This window comes from Oratosquilla oratoria, chromosome 39, assembly GCF_046742065.1.
Source record: "Oratosquilla oratoria isolate Oo_2021 chromosome 39, ASM4674206v1, whole genome shotgun sequence".
In the NCBI taxonomy this organism is placed as follows: Eukaryota; Metazoa; Arthropoda; class Malacostraca; order Stomatopoda; family Squillidae; genus Oratosquilla; species Oratosquilla oratoria.
In genome coordinates, this window is record NC_134815.1 from 38,168,885 (window position 1) to 38,188,802 (window position 19,918).

The window sequence follows — 19,918 nt, forward strand, 5'->3', positions numbered from 1 at the left end:
CTAAGAGGAGACTGTATGAAGGAGTGATTGTGCCAACAGCACTGTATGGGGCAGAAACATGGAACATAAGGGAGGAAGAGAGAAGGAGTTTGAATGTGTTTGAGATGAGGTGTCTGAGAAGTATGATGGGGGTTACTAGGCTAGATAGAGTGAGAAATGAGGATGTGAGGAGGAGAACAGGGGTGGAAAGGGAGCTGGGAGATAGGGTTGATGAAAGAGTATTAGGATGGTTTGGACACATGGAAAGAATGAGTGAAGAAAGACTAGTAAAAGAAGTATGGAAGGCAGATGTGGAGGGAGTGAACATGAGGGGACGTCCTAGGATGAGGTGGATGGATGGGGTGAAGGAGGCTTTGGGGAAGAGGGGAATGTCTGTTGAGGAAGGACGGGAGAGGACAGAAGACAGGGGTGAATGGAGAATGGTTGTATATGGATGATGTTGTGATGCATGAGGTGGAATGGGCAGGGGGATGGGGGTGAGGTAGTATGTGTGAGCAAAATTTGACGCAGCCCGAAGGGATTTCTCCCCGTCTTCTCCTTTTATGCATGGGGGGACGGAGAGGGGGGGGTCGCTGATTTAATGAAGCGGCCTTGCTGTGGATGTGCTGTGTCTTGCGACACTGCTTCTGACCCAGGGCAGTGGACAAGGTGCAGGGATGACCCGTCATCCAGGAGGTGCTAAGATGAGAGAGAGGGTGGAGGGGTGTGGAGTGTATTCAGGGATGGAATGGGTGGGAATGATTTTATGCCTTTTCCTTTTTGGCTACCTCCCTTGTAAGGGGGAAAAAGCCTAGGTATATGTATGTATGTATGTATGTATGTGGTTGATGCGTTGCAAGAGAGGGATAGGTGGAGTTTGTGTGCCTCATCCTAGAGAAGGTTTTTGATCAAGTACCTCACTGTCAACTATGTGGAAATTGGAGCATGTTGGAGGGCTGAGAAGCAAACTGTTAAAATGGATAAAAGATTTTTTAAAGGGAAGCTACATGAAGACCTTAGTGAAGGATAAGATGTCAGGATAGATAGTAGTGCCAGAGTTGCTTAACCCCTTCCATACGGTGCCGCACACGTAGGCGTCATGGGGAGCGAGTGTATTTGCGAGGCTGCCATATCGGCGTCTTGATTATATTTATTGTAGTCGCCCCTCCATAATGACATTCTTTCTAATTCTTTTGTAATCGCATTTTCTATGGTTATCAAAATTCACGGGTGAAGAGAGAACGATCGATATAAGCGGTAACTATATTTTATGATGCGAGTATTATTACGACACGTCGTACGGCTGGCATAGGGTGCTGCCACCGAGATCTAAGTCCATGACGCCTACGTGTGCGGCACCGTATGGAAGGGGTTAAGGTTCAATGTTCACACTAATAATGTTCCTTGTCTATGTCAATGACATGATGGAAGGAACTACATGCTATGCCAACATGTTTGCAGATGACACAAAAAATCATGAGAAGAGTGAAAAATGAGGACGACAGTAGACCATTACAAAAAGCTCTAGACACTATTTTTGCATGGAGCCAGGAATGGTAAATGAAATTCAGTACAAAAAAATGCAAAGTACTGGAAATGAGCAATAGTGACAAAAGACCATTCATAAAAAAAAATTTGTAAAGTGAACTCATTACAAAAGCAAAAGAGTAGAAAGATTTGGTGGTGTTGATAAAAGACAACCTATCACCTGACACAAATTAGCAGGATTATGGGAGAGATATATGGACTGCTGCAGAAAATTATAGTGTTTCACTATATGGATGAAGATGATGATAAAAAAAAAAATCATAGAAACTCTGATCCATCTAATATTGGAATATGTGCCAGTAATATGGTCCCAGCACAAAGGGACATAAGCTAGATTGAGAGAATACAAAGGGCTGCAACCAAACTGGTCTCCAGCTTGACAGATAAACCATATGAGGAAAGACTAAAAGCACTGGGTCTGCCAACTTTGAAAGGTCGAAGAGAAAGAGGTGATATGGTTCATTATTCAGGTCACTAAAGGAGTTAGAGTGCATTGACAGAAAAGATCTCTTAATCAAGGATGGAAGGGCTTTAGGAGGTCATTGGAACAAATTAAGGAAGACCACATATCTAAAGGATGTGAAGAAATACAGTTTTCCATATAGGTGCATAAATACTTGGAATAACTTAGGATATAGCCCAAGCTAGAACAATACATGAATTCAATTCTAAATATGATAATTGGAAGTCAAGGATATAGATTAAGTTGGAAATGAATTTGAGGCTAGTTATGATAAATTGGAGACTAGGAGACGGTACCCAACAAATGTTGTTCCTTTCCTCTATATTACAATTAGGTAAATATGCATACACATAGCAAGAAACGAAGCAGAGACAGTAAAATCAAGTGCCAAGAGAGATTCTTGGAAGAAATTGGGAAAAGAGCTTGAAGAGGATCTGCTGGGAACTAGGAAGCTCATATATAATCTGGCGAAGAGTTATAAAAGGGGAGAAGAAACAGTAGTAAATACAATTAAGAATATAGACAGAGTGTTACTAACAGATGAGAACGAAGTAGATGAAAGGGGGAGAAAATATTTCTCAGAATTATTGAATCCTCAGGAATTAGACGAGTGTGAAAACACCAGCCTGAGACTAAACTACTACCACGAAATATCTATTGAAGAAACTAGAGTTGCCATCAGTAAAATGAAAAATGGAAAAAGTCCTGGATGCGATGGCATACTTGTAGAGCTGATAAAAGGAAATTAAAACACTGTCGAGTGGTTAACGAGAATTTTTAATGTAGCTTGGTGTGAAGGTAGAGTACCAGAAGATTGGGGGAAAGCCATTATATGTAAAGTACCAAAAAATGGCGACAAGTCAGAATGCAAAAATTGGAGCGGAATTTCCTTGTTATCACAGGTGGAGAAGATATATGAAAGAATACTTGAAAGAAGGCTAAGAGTGACGGTAGAAGAAAAATTAGAGGATGGACAGTATGGATTTAGACCTGAGAGAGGTACAACAGATGCAATTTTCTCCATGAAAATGCTGATGGAGAAGAGATGGGAATGGGATCAACCAGTGTGTATAGCGTTTGTTGACTTAGAAAAAGCCTTTGATAGGCTACCAAGGAAGATGATTTGGGACACATTGGAAGACCTATATATGGTGTAGATAGATTACTTGTTAGAGCAATTAAAAGTCTATACAGTAAATGTACCAGCGCTGTAAGAACACAAACTCGCTAGGATAACTGGTTTGATGTAAATTCTGGAGTAAGACAAGGTGGGGTTATATCTCCATTGCTTTTTGTACTTTTTATGGACAGATGTATGAAAAATTTGAGATCTGGAGAAGGAGTTATCACATTGGCTTACTCGGATGATATTGCACTGGTTGCAAACAACCCCATTGAACTTCAAAATGCATTAACTGCTTGGAACAGTGCATTGAAAAGAGTGAAAATGAAAATAAATACAAATAAAACAGAAGTAATGATGGTCGCAAGGCAAAAAGAAGAGATAGAAATACAGTTGGTAGGCAAAAAACTGAAATTAGTTGAATTTAGATACCTAGGAGTAAAGATAGATGAAAGGTGTCAAATGGAAAAAGAAATATTAAATAGAATACAGTGCCATACAAATAACTTAAGAATGCTATATCCACTGATGCAAGAAAATATTATACCCAGGCAGGTTAAGATAACAATTTACAAAACCATTTTAAGACCAGTTCTAACATATGGGTCAGAGACATGGACATTGACAGAAAGACTGAAAAGTAAGATACAAGCAGCAGAGATGTGACAAGGTGTGACAAAATAAGAAATAAAGAATTAAGAAAAGAGCTTGAAATAGAGCCTATATTAGAATTTGTAGAGAAAAGCCAATTAAGATGGTTTGGCCATGTCATGAGGATGAATGAGCAACAGTACACATTCAAATACTACCCGTGGCAGCCACAAGGAAAGCGACCAACAGGAAGACCCAGGAAGAGATGGAGAGACGGTATCAGACAAGCCATAGAGTCAAGAGGAAGTGGAGAGGGTGCATCTGTATGCAGTTAGGGCCTTGTGAAGAGACTTCGTGAGGCATCATCGCTGACAGGGCAATGCCCTACCTGGTGTATGGTGAGAAGAAGGTGAGAATACACACACACACATGCATCCATGCACAAACACACACACACACATCCATGCACAAACACACACACACTAATATATTAACCCTTACCATATGGTGCCGCACACGTAGGCGTCATGAGGAGCAAGTGGATTCGCGATGCTGCCATATCGGCGTCTTGATTATATTTATTGTAGTCGCCCCTGTGTTTTTACATTCTCCCTAATGTGCCCTTAATCCCATTCTCTGTGGTTTTCAAAATTCGCGGGTGAAAGAGAAAGTGATCGATATAAGCGGTGACTATATTGTATGATGCGAGTATTATTACGACACGTCGTACGGCTGGCATTGGCTACTGCCCGCGAGATTTAAGTCCCGTAGTGAAGTGGTTAAGGAGGGGACAAGGAAAATCCAACGAACTATAGACCAGTCTCCCTTACAAGCACAATAGCAAATATTTGTGAAAAAAATAATCAAAAGTAGATGGATTAAACATCTGGAAGAAAATAATAAACTGGATCCAAAACAATTTGGATTTAGACAAGGAAGATCATGTGCCACTAACTTGATTTGCTTTTACTCAAGGGTGATAGAAATAATGCAAGAAAGGGATGGCTGGGCGGCTTGTGCTTTCCTAGATCTACAGAAGCATTTGATAAAGTACCACACAAAAAGCTACTAGGAAAAATTAAAACAATAGGTGGTGTACAAGGAAAATTATTGACCTGGGAAGAAATGATAAGTGGATTCCCACAAGGTTCTGTATTGGCTCAGATAATGTTTGCCATATATATAAATGACATGGATGAAGGTGTGGAATGTTATATGAACTTCTTTGCAGATGATGCGAAACTACTAAAGAAAGTAAGTACAGAGGAAGACTGTGAATCACTTCAGAGAGACTTGGATAAAGTCTGGGAATGGAGTCAAAAGTGGGAAGTGAACTTCAACATCAGGAAATGTAATATAAAGGAATTTGGAAATAACAAAAATAGAATATCAGGGCAATATAAAATTGGTACAAAGGAAGTTAAAAAAGTAAGCTCAGAAAGGGGCCTAGGAGTAATTATAAGGAAAGACATGTCACCAGACAAGCATATCAGCAAAATAGAGAAACCTTGAGTTTACTAAGATCAATGAAAGTGGCCTTTGACTACTTGGAGGAGGAATTGGTAAAATGTTAGTTACAGTGATAAGACCAAGATTGGAGTATCCTGCAACACAATGGACATCTTGTACTAAAAAGAATATAAATAAATTAGAAGGAATTCAAAAAGCAATGACGAAGTTGGCACCAACTCTTTCTAAATTGACATACAAACAAAGATTGTCCAAGCTGAAACTACCAACCCTGGAACAAAGAAGAAAAAGGGGAGATCTACTGACTATTTACAAAATCATAAAAGGGATGGAAGTTCTCAACAGAGATGATTTATTAAAGTGGGATATCAGAAAAAGAATAGTCTCCCACACAGAGTGGTGGATATTTGGAACAAATTGGATGAGGCAACAGTGTGTGCAAAAACTATGCAAGAATTTAAGAACAAACTTGATGGTCACTACAAGCATAGCTCCCTTCCTGTGAATACAACTAAGTAAAATACACACAATGACAAAGATGGCCCCAACACATTCAAAATTGACATACAAAGGTTGGCTAAACTGGAACTACCAACTCTGGAACAAAGAAGAGAAAAAAGTTATATATTGGCCATGTACAGAATCATGAAAGGCATGGGAATCCTTGAAAGGGAAAACTTATTATAGTAGGATAAAAGGAAAACAAGGGGACATGAGAAAACTAAAAAAGGATAGCTATAGAAGAAAAGAAAAAAGAAAAAAATCCACACAGAGGGGTGATATCTGGAACATACTGGATAATGTAATAGTGTGTGCAAAAACTATACACAAATTTAAGAGCAAACTAGACACTGCAAGATATAAAGATGGGACACCACGAGGATAGCTCACCTTCCTGTAAGTTACAACTAGGTAAATACACACACACACACATGAAGAAATGGTAAAGAAAATACTAGTCATACTGATAAGGCCAAGATTGGAATACGCAGTGACACTATGGACACCCATTACAAAAAAGAATATAAGGAAAATAGAAAGAATCCAAAGAACAATGACAAAGATGGCCCCAGCACCCTCAAAACTGACATATGAGCAAATTGTCTAAACTGGAACTACCAACCCTGGAACAAAAAAGAGAAAGAGGTGATCTGTTGGCCATTTACAGAATTATGAAAGGCATGGAAGTCCTTGATAGAGAAGACTTATTAAATTGGGATAGAAGAAAAACATGGGGACATGAAAAGAAGCTCAAAAAGGACAATTATAGAAGAGATTTGAAAAAACTGCTTTCCACATAGGGGGGTGGATGTCTGGAACAAATTGGACGAAACAATAGTGTGTGCAAAAACCATACATGAATATAAGAATTATGAAAGGCATGGAAGTCCTTGATAGAGAAGACTTATTAATTCGGGATAGAAGAAAAACATGGGGACATGAAAAGAAGCTCAAAAAGGACAATTATAGAAGAGATTTGAAAAAACTGCTTTCCACATAGGGGGGTGGATGTCTGGAACAAATTGGACGAAACAATAGTGTGTGCAAAAACCATACATGAATATAAGAGCAAACTCAATACTGCAAGATACAAAGACAGGTCACCACAAGAATAGCTGCCCTTCCCATATCCTCTTCACTCCGGGGCACATCGCACGTCTGGCAGCATTAGCTGCCCGATGTGCGATGTTGCGTCATAATAATCGCATTATAAAAAATAAAGTCAGTGCTCAATCATTCGTTCTCTTTCACCCGTGTATTTTGATAACCATAGAAAATTGATGAAGCCAGTTTAGAGAGAATGGAGATTACGTAGGTACGACTACAATAAATATAATCAAGATGCCGACGTCGGCATCATCGAGTACCCACTTGCTCCTCATGCCGCCTACGTAGGCGTCACCGTATGGAAGTGGATATGATACAACTAGGTAAACTAGGTAAATGCACATACACATATGATTGAACCATGGACTGGAACGGATGTCTAAAGCGAGCTCTGAAATGCAGCACTTTTTCAATAAATTTTGAGGAAACACCTAGCTTTGTTTATGCAATAGGGAGCTATGTTTATCGAGTGACCCAAAATGATAAAGAAGGAAGACATAAATATAGTGAACCAACAAAGAGAAGATTGTATGTAAGCAGAGTGAAATCACCATTAGGAGTCATACCGAAAAAAAGTTGTACCATTGAAACACCGAAAATAAACCAAAGGTTAGATAACACTACTTTTTCTGGGTTTGCAAAAGAAAGTGGAATACTGGGTAGAGGTTTAGAATGAGAGAGAATACCAAGGTATAGAAATCAGGAGATTACTGAATTAGAGTACACAGTGACACTATGGTCATCCAGTACTAAAAAGACTAAAAGGAAGATTGAGAGAATCCAGAGAGCAACTTTGAAGATGGCCCCAACTCTCAAAAATGTCATATGAAGAAATGTCAAAATTAGAACTACCAACTCTGGAACAAAGAAGAGAAAGAGGAGACTTGTTGACCATCTATAGAATCATGAAAGGTATGGAAGTCCTTGACAGAGAAGACTTACTAAATTGGGATACGAGAAATACAAGGGGACATGGAAGGAAGCTCAAAAAGGACAGTTATAGAAGAGACCTGAAAAAGAACAGCTTTCCCCACAGAGTGCTGGATGTATGGAACAAACTGGATGAAATGATAGTGTGTGCAAAAACCATACACAAATTTAAGAACAATTTAGATACTGTGAGATACAGAGATGGGACACCACAAGCATAGCTCCCCTTCCCGTAAGATACAACTAAGTTCATACAGCGAGAGAGAGAGAGGAAGGAAGAATTGGGAAAGGATTAGTACCAATTCACAAAGGTGGAATTAAAGAGATGATTCTTAAAGGAGAAGAGCTAGTTGCTGTGGTTGGGCTTTTCCCAAAACAAAAATACCCAAAGAAAATGGGATTAATTTCTAATTGTGAATATGGAGTGCATGTACTTTTTTTTCCTCAAAAATATGGCAAAATAGGATAGTGTATTTAGCCTAGTCCTGATCAGGAACCTGAGAGTGAAGTAATGGTAGATTGAAGTGAAAAATATACAAGTATACAAAAAGCAAGACCATTTTGCATTGTGCCCATAGGTTGTGCAGGATATATTCAAGCAACTGCAGATGAAGGAGCCCTTGCACAAATTCAAAGTGTCCTGCTTCCGTTCAAATCTCTTCTATGATGTCCGATTCAAGGATGCTCTTGATGATCCAGTTGAAGACCTGAAGGAATTTGTGGTGCAGAGTCTGGGAAATGAGTGGGAATGCAACAGGACAGTAAGTATTTACCTAGTTGTATTTTAGGGAAGGGAGTTATGCTCATAGTGACCCGTCTTTGTAACTTTCAGCATCAAGTTTGTTCTTAAATTCTTAAATAGTATTTGCACACACTGTTGCCTCATCTGATTTATTCCAGATATCCACCACTCTGTGTGGGAAGCTATTATTTTTTAGATCTCTTTTCATAACTATCCTTTTTAAGTTTCTTTTCATGTCCTCTTGTTTTTCTCTTGTCCCACTTTAATCAATCATCTCTATCTAGGACTTCCATTCCTTTCATGATTCTATGAATAGTAGATCTCTTTCTCTTCTTTGTTCCAGAGTTGGTAGTTCCAGTTTGGACAATTGTTGTTTGTATGTCAATTTGGAGAGTGTTGGTGCCATCTTTGTCGTTGCTCTTTGTATTCTTTCTAATTTCTTTATATTCTTTTTAGTACTGGATGTCCATAGTGTCGCAGCATACTCCAGTCTTGGTCTTATCAGTGTAACTAATATTTTCTTGACCATTTCCTCATCCAAATAGTCAAAGGCCACTTTCATTGACCTTAGTAAATTGAAGATTTCTCTGACTATTTTATTGATACACTTGTCTGGTGGCATGTCTTTACTGATAATTACTCCTTAGTCCCTTTCTGAGCTCGCTTTTTTGACTTCTTGTTCACCAATTTTATATTTCCTTGATTTTCTTGTTTTACTTCTTCCAAACTCCATTATACTACATTTCTTGATGTTAAAGCTCACTTCCCACTTTTGACTCCATTTCCAGATTTTATCTAGGTCTTTCTGTAGTGATCCACAATCTTTCTCTGTACTTACTTTTAGTATTTTTATATTATTTGCAAAGAAGTTCATATAACATTCCACACCTTCATCCATGTCATTTATATGTATGGCAAACTTGATCAGAGCCAATACCGAACCTTGCGGAACACCACTTATAATTTTTTCCCAGGTCGATTATTTGTCTCTAAGCACTACCCTCATTTTTCTCCCAGTCAAGAAATCTTCCATTCATTCCAATAATTTTCCTTTAACACCAGCTACTGATTCCATTTTTCTTAATAGTTTTTTGTATGGTACTTTATTAAATGCTTTTTATAGATCTAGAAAAGCACAATCTACCCATCCATCCCTTGTATTATTTCTATTAGTCTCAAGTAGAAGCAAATCAAATTTGTGGCACATGATCTTGTCAGAATCCAGATTGTGTTGGATTCAGTATATTTTTTCCTTCCAGATGTTTAACCCATCTACTTTTGAAAACTTTTTTATATATTTTGGCTGTTGTGCTTGTAAGGGAGACCAGTCTATAGTTTGTTGGATTTTCCTTGTCCCCTCCTTTATATATGGGTACAATATTTGCATTTTTTCCAGTCCTGTGGTACCTTTCCTTCTTTGAGTGAGTAGTCAATTATTTTGTATATTTTGTCCATCAACTCATCTATGCATTCTTTTAATTTCCAGTTTGCAGTTCCATCCAGACTGTGATTTCCTAACATCAAGGTTTTTTTTGTTTTTATTTGGTCTCTAATTTCCTTGTGTGTCACAGTTATTTCTTTCATTGGAGGTTATCTTTCTGTATTTCCTCCCAGTTTTGTGAACTTTCAATTGTGAATACAGATTTAAAATGTTCATAATTTAAGCCATATCTACATCTTTATATTCATTATTCCCTTGGTGCAGTCTTACTATTTCTTGTTTGTCTTTTATTTTATCATTTACATAGTTTAGGTTGGTCCTTGCATTTTTTTTTATTATGTCCTTTTCATAGTTTCTCTTTTCATCTCTGCATATTTTTACATAATCATTTCTTAGTTTGATATATGTTTGCTACTTACTCCTTTTTTTCCATCATTTTTAAGCTTTGTCTCTTCTATCTTTAGCCTCACTACATTTTTTGTATACTTAATGTATACCCTTTCTTGCTTTTGTTTTAATATGTATTTGTTTATTCCCTCATTGTAAATTTCATTTAATACGATCCATTTCTCCTCCATTTTTGTTTCTTCAGTTAAGAAGTTTTCCCAATTTGCATTTTGAAAGAATTTTTGGAGTTTCTCAAAATCTGTTTTGTTGTACATTAATCTTCCTTTTCTATGTTTCTCATTTCTTCTCAAATCAAATTGTTCTTTTAGTTCTAACTCTAATAGTAAGTGGTCATTCCTCCTAATTGGTGTTTTTTATTTTATTCTGTCCACAATCTCAGGCTCTGACATAGGTATTAACCACTTCCATACGGTGACACCTACGTAGGCATCATGAGGAGCAAGTGGGTATGCGATGATGCCAACGTCGGCGTCTTGATTATATTTATTGTAGTTGTACCTACGTAACCTCCATTCTCTCTAAACTGGCTTCATCGTATTTTCTATGGTTATCAAAATTCATGGGTGAAAGAGAACAAACGATTGAGCACTGACTTTATTTTTTATAATGCGATTATTATGACGCAACATTGCACGTTGGGCAGCTAATGCTGCCAGACGTGCGATGTGCCCTGGAGTGAAGAGGTTAAGTCTAGTCTTGAGGGTTCCTCATTGTTTCTATATCTGGTATTTTTCTTCACCCATTGAGTCAATGTGTTCAATGGTCATATCCAGTAGTATGTTTCCCCAGAGGCTGTCTCCACCTTTCACTGTCATTTCTTCCCAACATATTTCTTTTGAGTTAAAGTCACCCATAATTACTATATTTCCTCCTTTCAGTAAATCATTTAGTACATTCTTTGTGTCTTCCAACATTTTGGAATGATCACTCTCTGTCCAAGACTGTGTTTTAGGGGTACACACTTTACTACAATTTTTCTACTTTTCATGTTACCGTTTTCAACTTTCATCCTAATTCCACATTATTTTTTCCTTCTCTTATTTTAGTCATAACTAAGCCTTTTTTTGTCAAAAACATGACTCTTCCACCCTGTTTCTCCTTTCTGTTTTTCACCCAATTGTTGTATAGACCTTGTCCCACAGTGTTTGGTGGTAGAGAACTTTTTAACTTCATCTCTGCAATTCCCATAACATCTGGTTTTTCTAATACCAGGTAATCATTTAATTTGTTCAGTCCTAAAATCATGCCATCTATGTTAGTATAAGCTATTTTAATTTTTTCCTTTCTCATCCTTGTTTGTCTATGTTTCCTTTTTTTTTTCCTTTTTCCCAGCCTCAGGTCCAAAATGTCATTCTTTTCAGTCTCCATTCTTTTTTCATTTTTTTTCACTTGCTTCACTTCTAAGTGCCTTTTCTCTTTTTCCCTCAACATTCATTTCTTTTCTTTTATCCATACATTTTTGTAATTTTCACTATTTGCTAGTTTTGTTATTTTAGATAGTACTTCTGCAACCATTTGAGACCTCAGTTTTATTTTTAATGGCCTATATTGTTTTTCTTCAGAGTATTTTCTCATTCTATGTACTTCCTCAATTTCTTTGTCCATATCCTGTCCCTCTTCTTGTATCTTTTTCAGAATTGCTTTAGCAATTTCTTTCTCATCTTTTTCTCTTTGATATTTAGGTACATTATATTTTCCTCTAATACCATAAACTACAGTGCACTTTAGTATCTTAGACCAAATTTTCTTGTACCTCAATTACTTTGTTTACCATTTCTTTGGCATTTTCTTCCACTTGTACTATTTCTTTGAAAGTTAACTTTTGATTTTCTTTCCTTTTTTTTTTCTTTTCTCTTCTTGGAAATCATTTTTCATTCTTTGTGCCTTTGTGTCTTGTCTGTTTTTTAACAAGTTTCATGTGAGGCTATATGTTCTATGTAAACATAATGTTTGTTTAAGTTAAAAAATCAGTTTAAATTATGGAATAACTTAATGGTAAATTGCTTACATTAACAAATAAAGATAACATGGAAATTATGAAAATATCAACTTTTGAGAAACAGACATTCAAACCACTCATGGAGGAATGTTAAAAGGGAAAGATCTTGCCAAGGCCCTTGCTCTAATACAAGTTTGTGATATTTGGTATAATTTTGAATTACTTTTCATTCCACCCTACTTAGTGTGTTACTGTCATTATAAGATTTGGTGACCCTACATAGTGTAAATCTGGATGAACTAATGATATATTTAGTTTGTTGGTGATTGTGAATTTACACAGGGTAAGCTGTCCACTTGTAAATCCTGAATTTAGATAGATTTACTATTAAGTAGTCATATAATATGGTGAAATTAATTTTCAGACATCATCAGGATGTGGGATTGTATATTGTCGAACAAGAATGGCTTCAGATGAAGTAGCTAGTCTTTTGTCGAAGAAGGGAATTCCAACTAAGGCATATCATGCTGGTGGGTTTGTTTCTCATCTTTGGCTTAATAATTCAAGCCTACACATTTTGTGTTGGTGATATTTAATGCATGAACTCCTAAATATGTTAAAATATTTATATGGTCATGGTAATGCTTTCGTAAATGGGGGATGGTATACATTGTAAGCATGTCATAAATGGAAAAGTTTTTGATTAGATGTTTGAGCTTTATGCTGGGCTTCCAAGTCTTGATGGTGACGCAGTAATTTTTGTGGATCATAGTTAATGCATACAGTTCCAATAATGGTTTGCAGCTTCTTTAACGTTTTTGATGGCTAGCTCCTATCTGAGTTTATTGCAGGAGTATCTTTATGAATACTGGCAAAAAGTAGTGCACAGTGCATGTAGCCATACAAACTTACTCATTCCACTACCTGTTATTACTTCTTGTGAGCACCTGATAACACCAAGGTCAATGTTGAATAACCATAGATTTGAAAATCAACTATTTAGAAGAAACTACAAGAGTAAAACAATGAATATACACTCTTGCAAGAATGTATGGTTTTTAGATACATGAGTACTCCAAGACCAACATACCATATTTACTTTTACTCAGACAATGATCTGTCATCTTAAAAACAGTGATATGTAAGTAAAAAAGCTAGATACTGTTTAGTTACCCTATGAAAAATATGTTGCAAAATCTTCATTGTTAATCCAGAATTTCTAGTTGTATCCTTGTCCTTTTCATCTTGTGCACAGGATTGTAAAAATTGTCTGCTCCATTTATTGGTTTTTAAGGAGAAGCTTGATATCCTATTAGTCATTCAAATCTTCTAATTTTCTTCCAACAATATGGCCTTGACGGTATTGCTTACTAACCTGGAAGCAGAGGAAGCCTTTTATTGCACAGACAGCTTATGGCCCAAGCTTTTTCCTGGAAGTTTTACTTTACCAACTTTGGCCTATGCTTCCATCATAACAGTACCCAGAAATTGTTGTTTGAATAAATATAATCCAGCCATACATCCATAGTTGCACAAAAATCAGTATCTATTAAGTCTCCCCCTGGATGTGGCTGAAGCAGAGCTTCTCATAAAATATGAAAATTATTGAGGCTCTTTGCCCCCTTGGGTTTGTGAGATCGTATTTGGTGCTAGAAAAGTCATTTGGGTAACATGGACCCCTCCACACCCACTACAGTGTGCCCCCATGCATTATTCAAGATGGTAATCCCTGCAGATGACTGGTTCTTTTCTCTCAGGTAGTCCTTCACATGGTGGATCAAGCATTTCTCAATTAATGTTTTGAGAAGCTAACCTCAAAACAACTGTGCTTACATCATCCCTAGTAAAGCAAGTGACTCTTTGTGAAACCAGGAACAGTTTGTACTTGATATGTGCAGGTTTGTTTTCTTATCTGAGTTACATGATGTTTGCATCTTCAAATCATGGTGCAGTTTTTTCATCATGTAGACTGAAGATATAGTTAATAAGAAAAGTGTATTGAGGTCTCATCTTTCAGTTGAATTTAAAATAATTCTACATTTACATGTGGTTGCCAGTCTGCATAAAAAGTATATCACCTCAAACTGTACAAGAAAATGGGTTGAATGAGATATTTTATGAAATTCAAATGCCTGAATAAGATAATATACAAGCATAATATGCTACAAATATGAGATGAACTGATGTCAAAAGATGTGATACAAAGCAAATATCCTCAGTTTTATAAAGTATATTTAAGTAGATAAGTGCAAGGCCATAGTGCACATTTTTTATATTATATTTCATAGTCTGTAGAACTTATGGTACCTCAATACTTTTTTCTTACAAATTGTCCTTTCTTCAACAAGAGTTTACTTTATCCAACATCATCAACTTCTGTTAGCCCATAATCCTTTGCCTGTATGAAAATGCCACAGATTGTCTCAATTTTAATCTCTACAGTTGTCCTTATTGGTCATATAGTAATCTTTTTGAGCACCTTATTATTGTATAGATACAACACTCCTTAATGTATTTTAAACAGACTTGGTATATAAGGTACATAAGAAGATAGGGATAAATGGAGAATGTGTATGGATGATACTGTGATGCATGAAAGGGAGTAGGTGGGGGATGGTGAGTGAGGGAGTATGTATGAAAAAATTATTTGAGGCAACCCAAAGGGATTTCTCCCTGTCTTCTCTTTTTTAGCATAAGGGGATGGAGAGAGGGGGCTCACCAATTTAATGAAGCGGCCTTGCTGTGGTGTGTCTTGCAGCACTGTTTCTGACCCAGGACAGTGGGCGAGATGCAGGGATGGCCTGTCATCCAAGAGGAGCCAAGATAAGTGGGAGGGAAGGAGGGGGTGAATGGGAGTGGAGTATGTGGGGATGGAATGGGTGGGAGTGGATTTTGCCTTTGTATTTTGGCTACCTCCCTTGTAAGGGGGAAAAACCTTTGTTATATGTATGTATGTATGGTACATAAGAATGTGTTTGAAGGTTTGTCATTATTTTTGGTTGTCTTTTTATGGATGTTCAATAGAATGAATAGAAAAATGTAGTGGTATGAATGGAATGTATTGAATTAAACAAAATAAGTGATAAATTGAGAACTACAGGAAGGTGGATGCATAGTTGTGTGTATTTCTATTTATATGCCAAGGGCCCCTATAAGGGAGGTAGCCAGCCAAGGGATGCACACATCCCCATCCATTCCATGCCCATCCATGACCCATTTGTTTCCCTCTCATCTTAGCCCCTCATGGATGCAGGGTCATCTCTGTCTTGTGCCCACTCCCCAGGTCAGAAACAATGTACCAAGACAAAACACATTCACAGCAGGGTCATGGATACATACAGATCATGCAACTGTGTGTATCTAATTGTAATTGTAATATATGGGGTTGTCTCTATAACTCCACATATCAAACTTTGTTTTAAATTTTGTCAGCCTGATTTTTTCCCCTACAGATTGTTGCATTAATATGGAATGCTATATATCCTAGCATCCTTTAAGAAGTTTTTTCACCCTTTCTTCTTATATTTTGTTATTTTGACTTGGAATCATCTTAGTCGTTGCCCTTTGTGTTCTGTCTATTTCTTAATACCAAGTTTCTTTATCATGTCCTCTTCCATGTAGTGAAGTGCTACTGTGTATTTACCTAGTTGCATCTTGTGGGAAGGGGAACTATGCTCATGGTGTCCCGTCTTTGTATCTCACAGTGTCTAGTTTGCTCTTAAATTCATGTATAGTTTTTGCACACACTATTGTTTTATCCAATTTGTTTCAGATATCCACCACTCTGTGTGGATTTTTTTTTTTTTTTTTCAGGTCTCTTTTATAACTATCTTTTTTGAGTTTATGATGTCCCCTTGTATTTCTCTTATCCCAATTTAGTCAGTCCTCTCTATCAAGGACTTCTGTCCCTTTCATGATTCTGTAAATGGTCAGCAGGTTGCCTCTTTCTCTTCTTTATTCCAAAGTCTTTAATTTCAATTTAACCAGTCTCTCCTCATATAACAGGTTTGAAAGTGTTGGGGCCATTTTCGTGGCTGCTCTCTGGATTCTTTAAATTTTCTTTGTATTCTTTTTGGTACTGGGTGACCATAGTGTCACAGCATACTCCAGCCTAGGCCTTAATAGTGTGACTGATATTTTTTTTAACCGTTTCTTCATCTAAGTAGGCAAAAGCCACCTTTATTGATCTTAGCAAGTTTTAAGACTCTCCGACAATTTTGTTTACACTTAACCCTCGATTTAATGGACAAATGCATGCAGACTCTTGTCCTTTATTTGAAAATCAGGTCCATCCATTACCAATACTCGATACGGGACGTAAGTCCATTACATAGAGAATTGTCCATTAGGTTTCGGCGTGCACATACTTATTAGATATGTAATAAAAAGCTACAGTACATATGTATAATGATGTACATTACATATAAAGAAGAAATTGAACCACGCCGTTAGGTTTCAGCATGCACATATGTTACTACCAGACACCTATTGGACATAAGTCCGTTACGTAGAAAATTGTATGTTAGGTTTCAGCGTGCACATATGTATTAGATATGTAATAAAAAGCTACTACAGTACATATGTATAATGATATACATTACATATAAAGAAGAAATTGAACCACGCCGTTAGGTTTTGGTGTGCACATACATTATTACTAGACATTACATAGAAAATTGTCCGTTAGGTTTTGGCATGCACATACGTATTAGATATGTAATAAAAAGCTACAGTACATATGTATAATGATGTACATTACACATAAAGAAGAAATTGAAATACGCCATTAGGTTTCGGCGTGCACATACGTTACTACCGGACACCTATTGGACAAAGTTTGTTACATAGAAAATTGTCTGTTAGGTTTCGGCATGCACATACGTACATATGTATAATGATGTACATTACATATAAAGAAGAAATTGAACCATGCTGTTAGGTTTCGGAGTGCACATGCGTTACTACTGGACAAATTTTCGTTTTATGGACTTTGTCCTGTACTATTTGACCGTTACTACTGGGCACCTATCAGACAAATTTTCATTTTACAGAATTTGTCCGGTATTTGACTGTTACTACCAGGCACCTATCAGACAAATTTTCATTTTACGGACTTTGTCCGGAATTTCATTGTTACTACCGGACACACTTTTTTTTTCTGCTAAATCAAAAATCCGCAAATTTGAGGTCCGCTAAATCGAGGGTTGAGTATATTTATGAAGGCACATGTCATTTGAAATAATTACTCGCAAGTCTTTTTCAGATCCCACTTTCTATACTTCCTTTGTTCCAGTTTTATATTGTCCTGATATTCTCTTTTTACTTTTTCTGAACTCCATTATGCTACATTTCTTTATGTTGAAATCTATTTCCCACTTTTGGCTCCATTTCAAAACCTCATTTAGGTCCTTCTGTAATGGTTCATAATCCATTTCAGTATTATCCGCAAAGAAGCTCAAGTAACAATCCACATCTTCATCCATGTCATTCACATAAATAGCAAACATTATTGGAGCCAGTACCGATCCCTGTGGAACTCCACTAATCATCTCCTCCCAACCTGAACACTTTTCTTTGAGGACTCCTCTCATTTTTCTGCCATGCAAGAAATCCTCTATCCAGTTTAGTAATTTACCTTGTATTCTTCCTATATTTTCCTTTTTATAATTTTTTGTGTGGTACTTTGTTAAAAGCTTTTTGTAAGTCTAGGAAAATGCAATCAGCCCATCCATTCCTTTCTTGTATTATATCTGTTAGTCTTGAGTAGAAACAGAATAAGTTTGTAGCGCATGATCTTCCCTGTCTGAATCCAAATTGTTTCAGGTTTATTATATTGTTTTCTTTCAGGTGTATCATCCATCTATTCTTGATAATTTTCTCAAGTTTTGGCTACAGTGTTTGTAAGGGAGACCCGTCTGTAATCTGTTGGTTCTTCTTTGTTTCCTCCTTTATATATTGGCACAATATTGCCATTTTTCCAGTCCTTTGGTATTTTTCTTTCTTTTGAGTGAGCAACTTATTATGTTATATATTTTGTCCTTTAATTCTTCTTTACATTATTTTAGTATCCAATTTGCAATTCCACGTGGGCTGTGTGATTTCCTAACATCAAGGTTTATCCAGTCTTTGTTCGTATGTTAAATTAGAGTCTTTTAGTATCCAATTTGCAATTCCATGTGGGCCATGTGATTTCCTAACATCAAGGTTTATCCAGTCTTTGTTCGTATGTTAAATTTGTTGGTTCTTCTTTGTTTCCTCCTTTATATATTGGCACAATATTGCCATTTTTCCAGTCCTTTGGTATTTTTCTTTCTTTTGAGTGAGCAACTTATTATGTTATATATTTTGTCCTTTAATTCTTCTTTACATTATTTTAGTATCCAATTTGCAATTCCACGTGGGCTGTGTGATTTCCTAACATCAAGGTTTATCCAGTCTTTGTTCGTATGTTAAATTAGAGAGTGTTGGGGCCATCTTTGTTGTTGTTCTTTGAATTCTTTCTAGATAATGTGTTTTTTAGAACTATATGTCCTTAGTGCCACAGCATATTCCAATTTTGGTCTTATCAGTGTGACTAATATTTTCTTTACCATTTCTTTATCCATGTAGTCAAAGGCTACTTTCATTGATCTTAAGTTAAAAGTTTCTCAGACTAATTTGTTGACATGTTTGTCTGGTGTCGTGTCATTAGAGATAGTTACTCCTTGGTCCCTTTCAGAGTTGACTTTTTTAACTTCCTTTACCAATTTTATATTGACCCGATATTCTATTTTTGCTTTTTTCCAAACTCTATTATGCTACATTTCTTAATGTTGAAGTTCACTTCACACTTCTGACTCCATTTCCAGACTTTGTCCAGGTCTTCTTGAAAAGATTTGCAGTCTTCCTTTGTATTTACTTTAGTAGTTTTGTATCATCTGCAAAGAAGTTCGTATAACATTCCACACCTTCATTCATTTAATTTATATAAATAGCAAACATTATTGGAGCCAATACAGAGCCTTGTGGGACTCCACTTATCATATCTTCCCAATATGAGTTCTTGTCTCTAAGTACCCCCCTCATTTTTCTCCCGTTCAAGAAGTCTTTCCATTCCAATTACTTTCCTTGTATTCCACCTATTCAATTTTTCTTAGTGCTAGTTCACCTGTATACACATTATTATATGTTTCATCTAGTAATGAGTGTTTCATGTAGTGGTAAGTTTTCCATAACCCATTGTATCCAAGCAATGTACATGCATGGTGATGATGATGAATTAGGATTTAGAAGTGTATATTTTTGTTATTCACTGGCTGAAACAATATTCCTCTAAAATTGGAGTCTACATTGTATGAAAGAAGGAAGCTATCACCTGAATTATCACTTCAGGTTTAAAGGATCGAGATCGTGCTCAAGTTCAGGAAGATTGGATGGATGGTAGAACACCTGTCATCACAGCAACCATCTCCTTTGGAATGGGAGTTGACAAAGGTTCAGTCAGGTAAGACATGAAGGGGATATGCTTAGATCAATCAATCTGTTGCCCCTGGTCTATCTTGCAGAAGACTCACAGCCTCCAGATGGGACCATAAGTTACAAAAGAGATATTGTGTTATTGTCTGGAGATGCATATGCTTAAATATTTAGAATATGTGAAATATGTAGACAGAGAAAAGTGACTGAGTAGGTAATGT

General features: G+C 36.7%; 1 protein-coding gene across 2 annotated transcripts in view; it reads left to right on the forward strand.

The window, feature by feature from the left end:
- Positions 1 to 19,918, forward strand: part of LOC143020362 (uncharacterized) — a 106,114-nt gene that overhangs the window by 27,843 nt on the left and 58,353 nt on the right. Inside the window, exons 5-7 of one of the 2 annotated variants that reach the window (XM_076176732.1) lie at positions 8,291 to 8,473; positions 12,667 to 12,772; positions 19,614 to 19,725. In XM_076176732.1, the coding sequence (XP_076032847.1) occupies positions 8,291 to 8,473; positions 12,667 to 12,772; positions 19,614 to 19,725 (401 nt within the window). Of the gene's footprint in view, positions 1 to 8,290; positions 8,474 to 12,666; positions 12,773 to 19,613; positions 19,726 to 19,918 lie in introns of those variants that run through there. The other variant, XM_076176733.1, reaches the window with a different exon arrangement.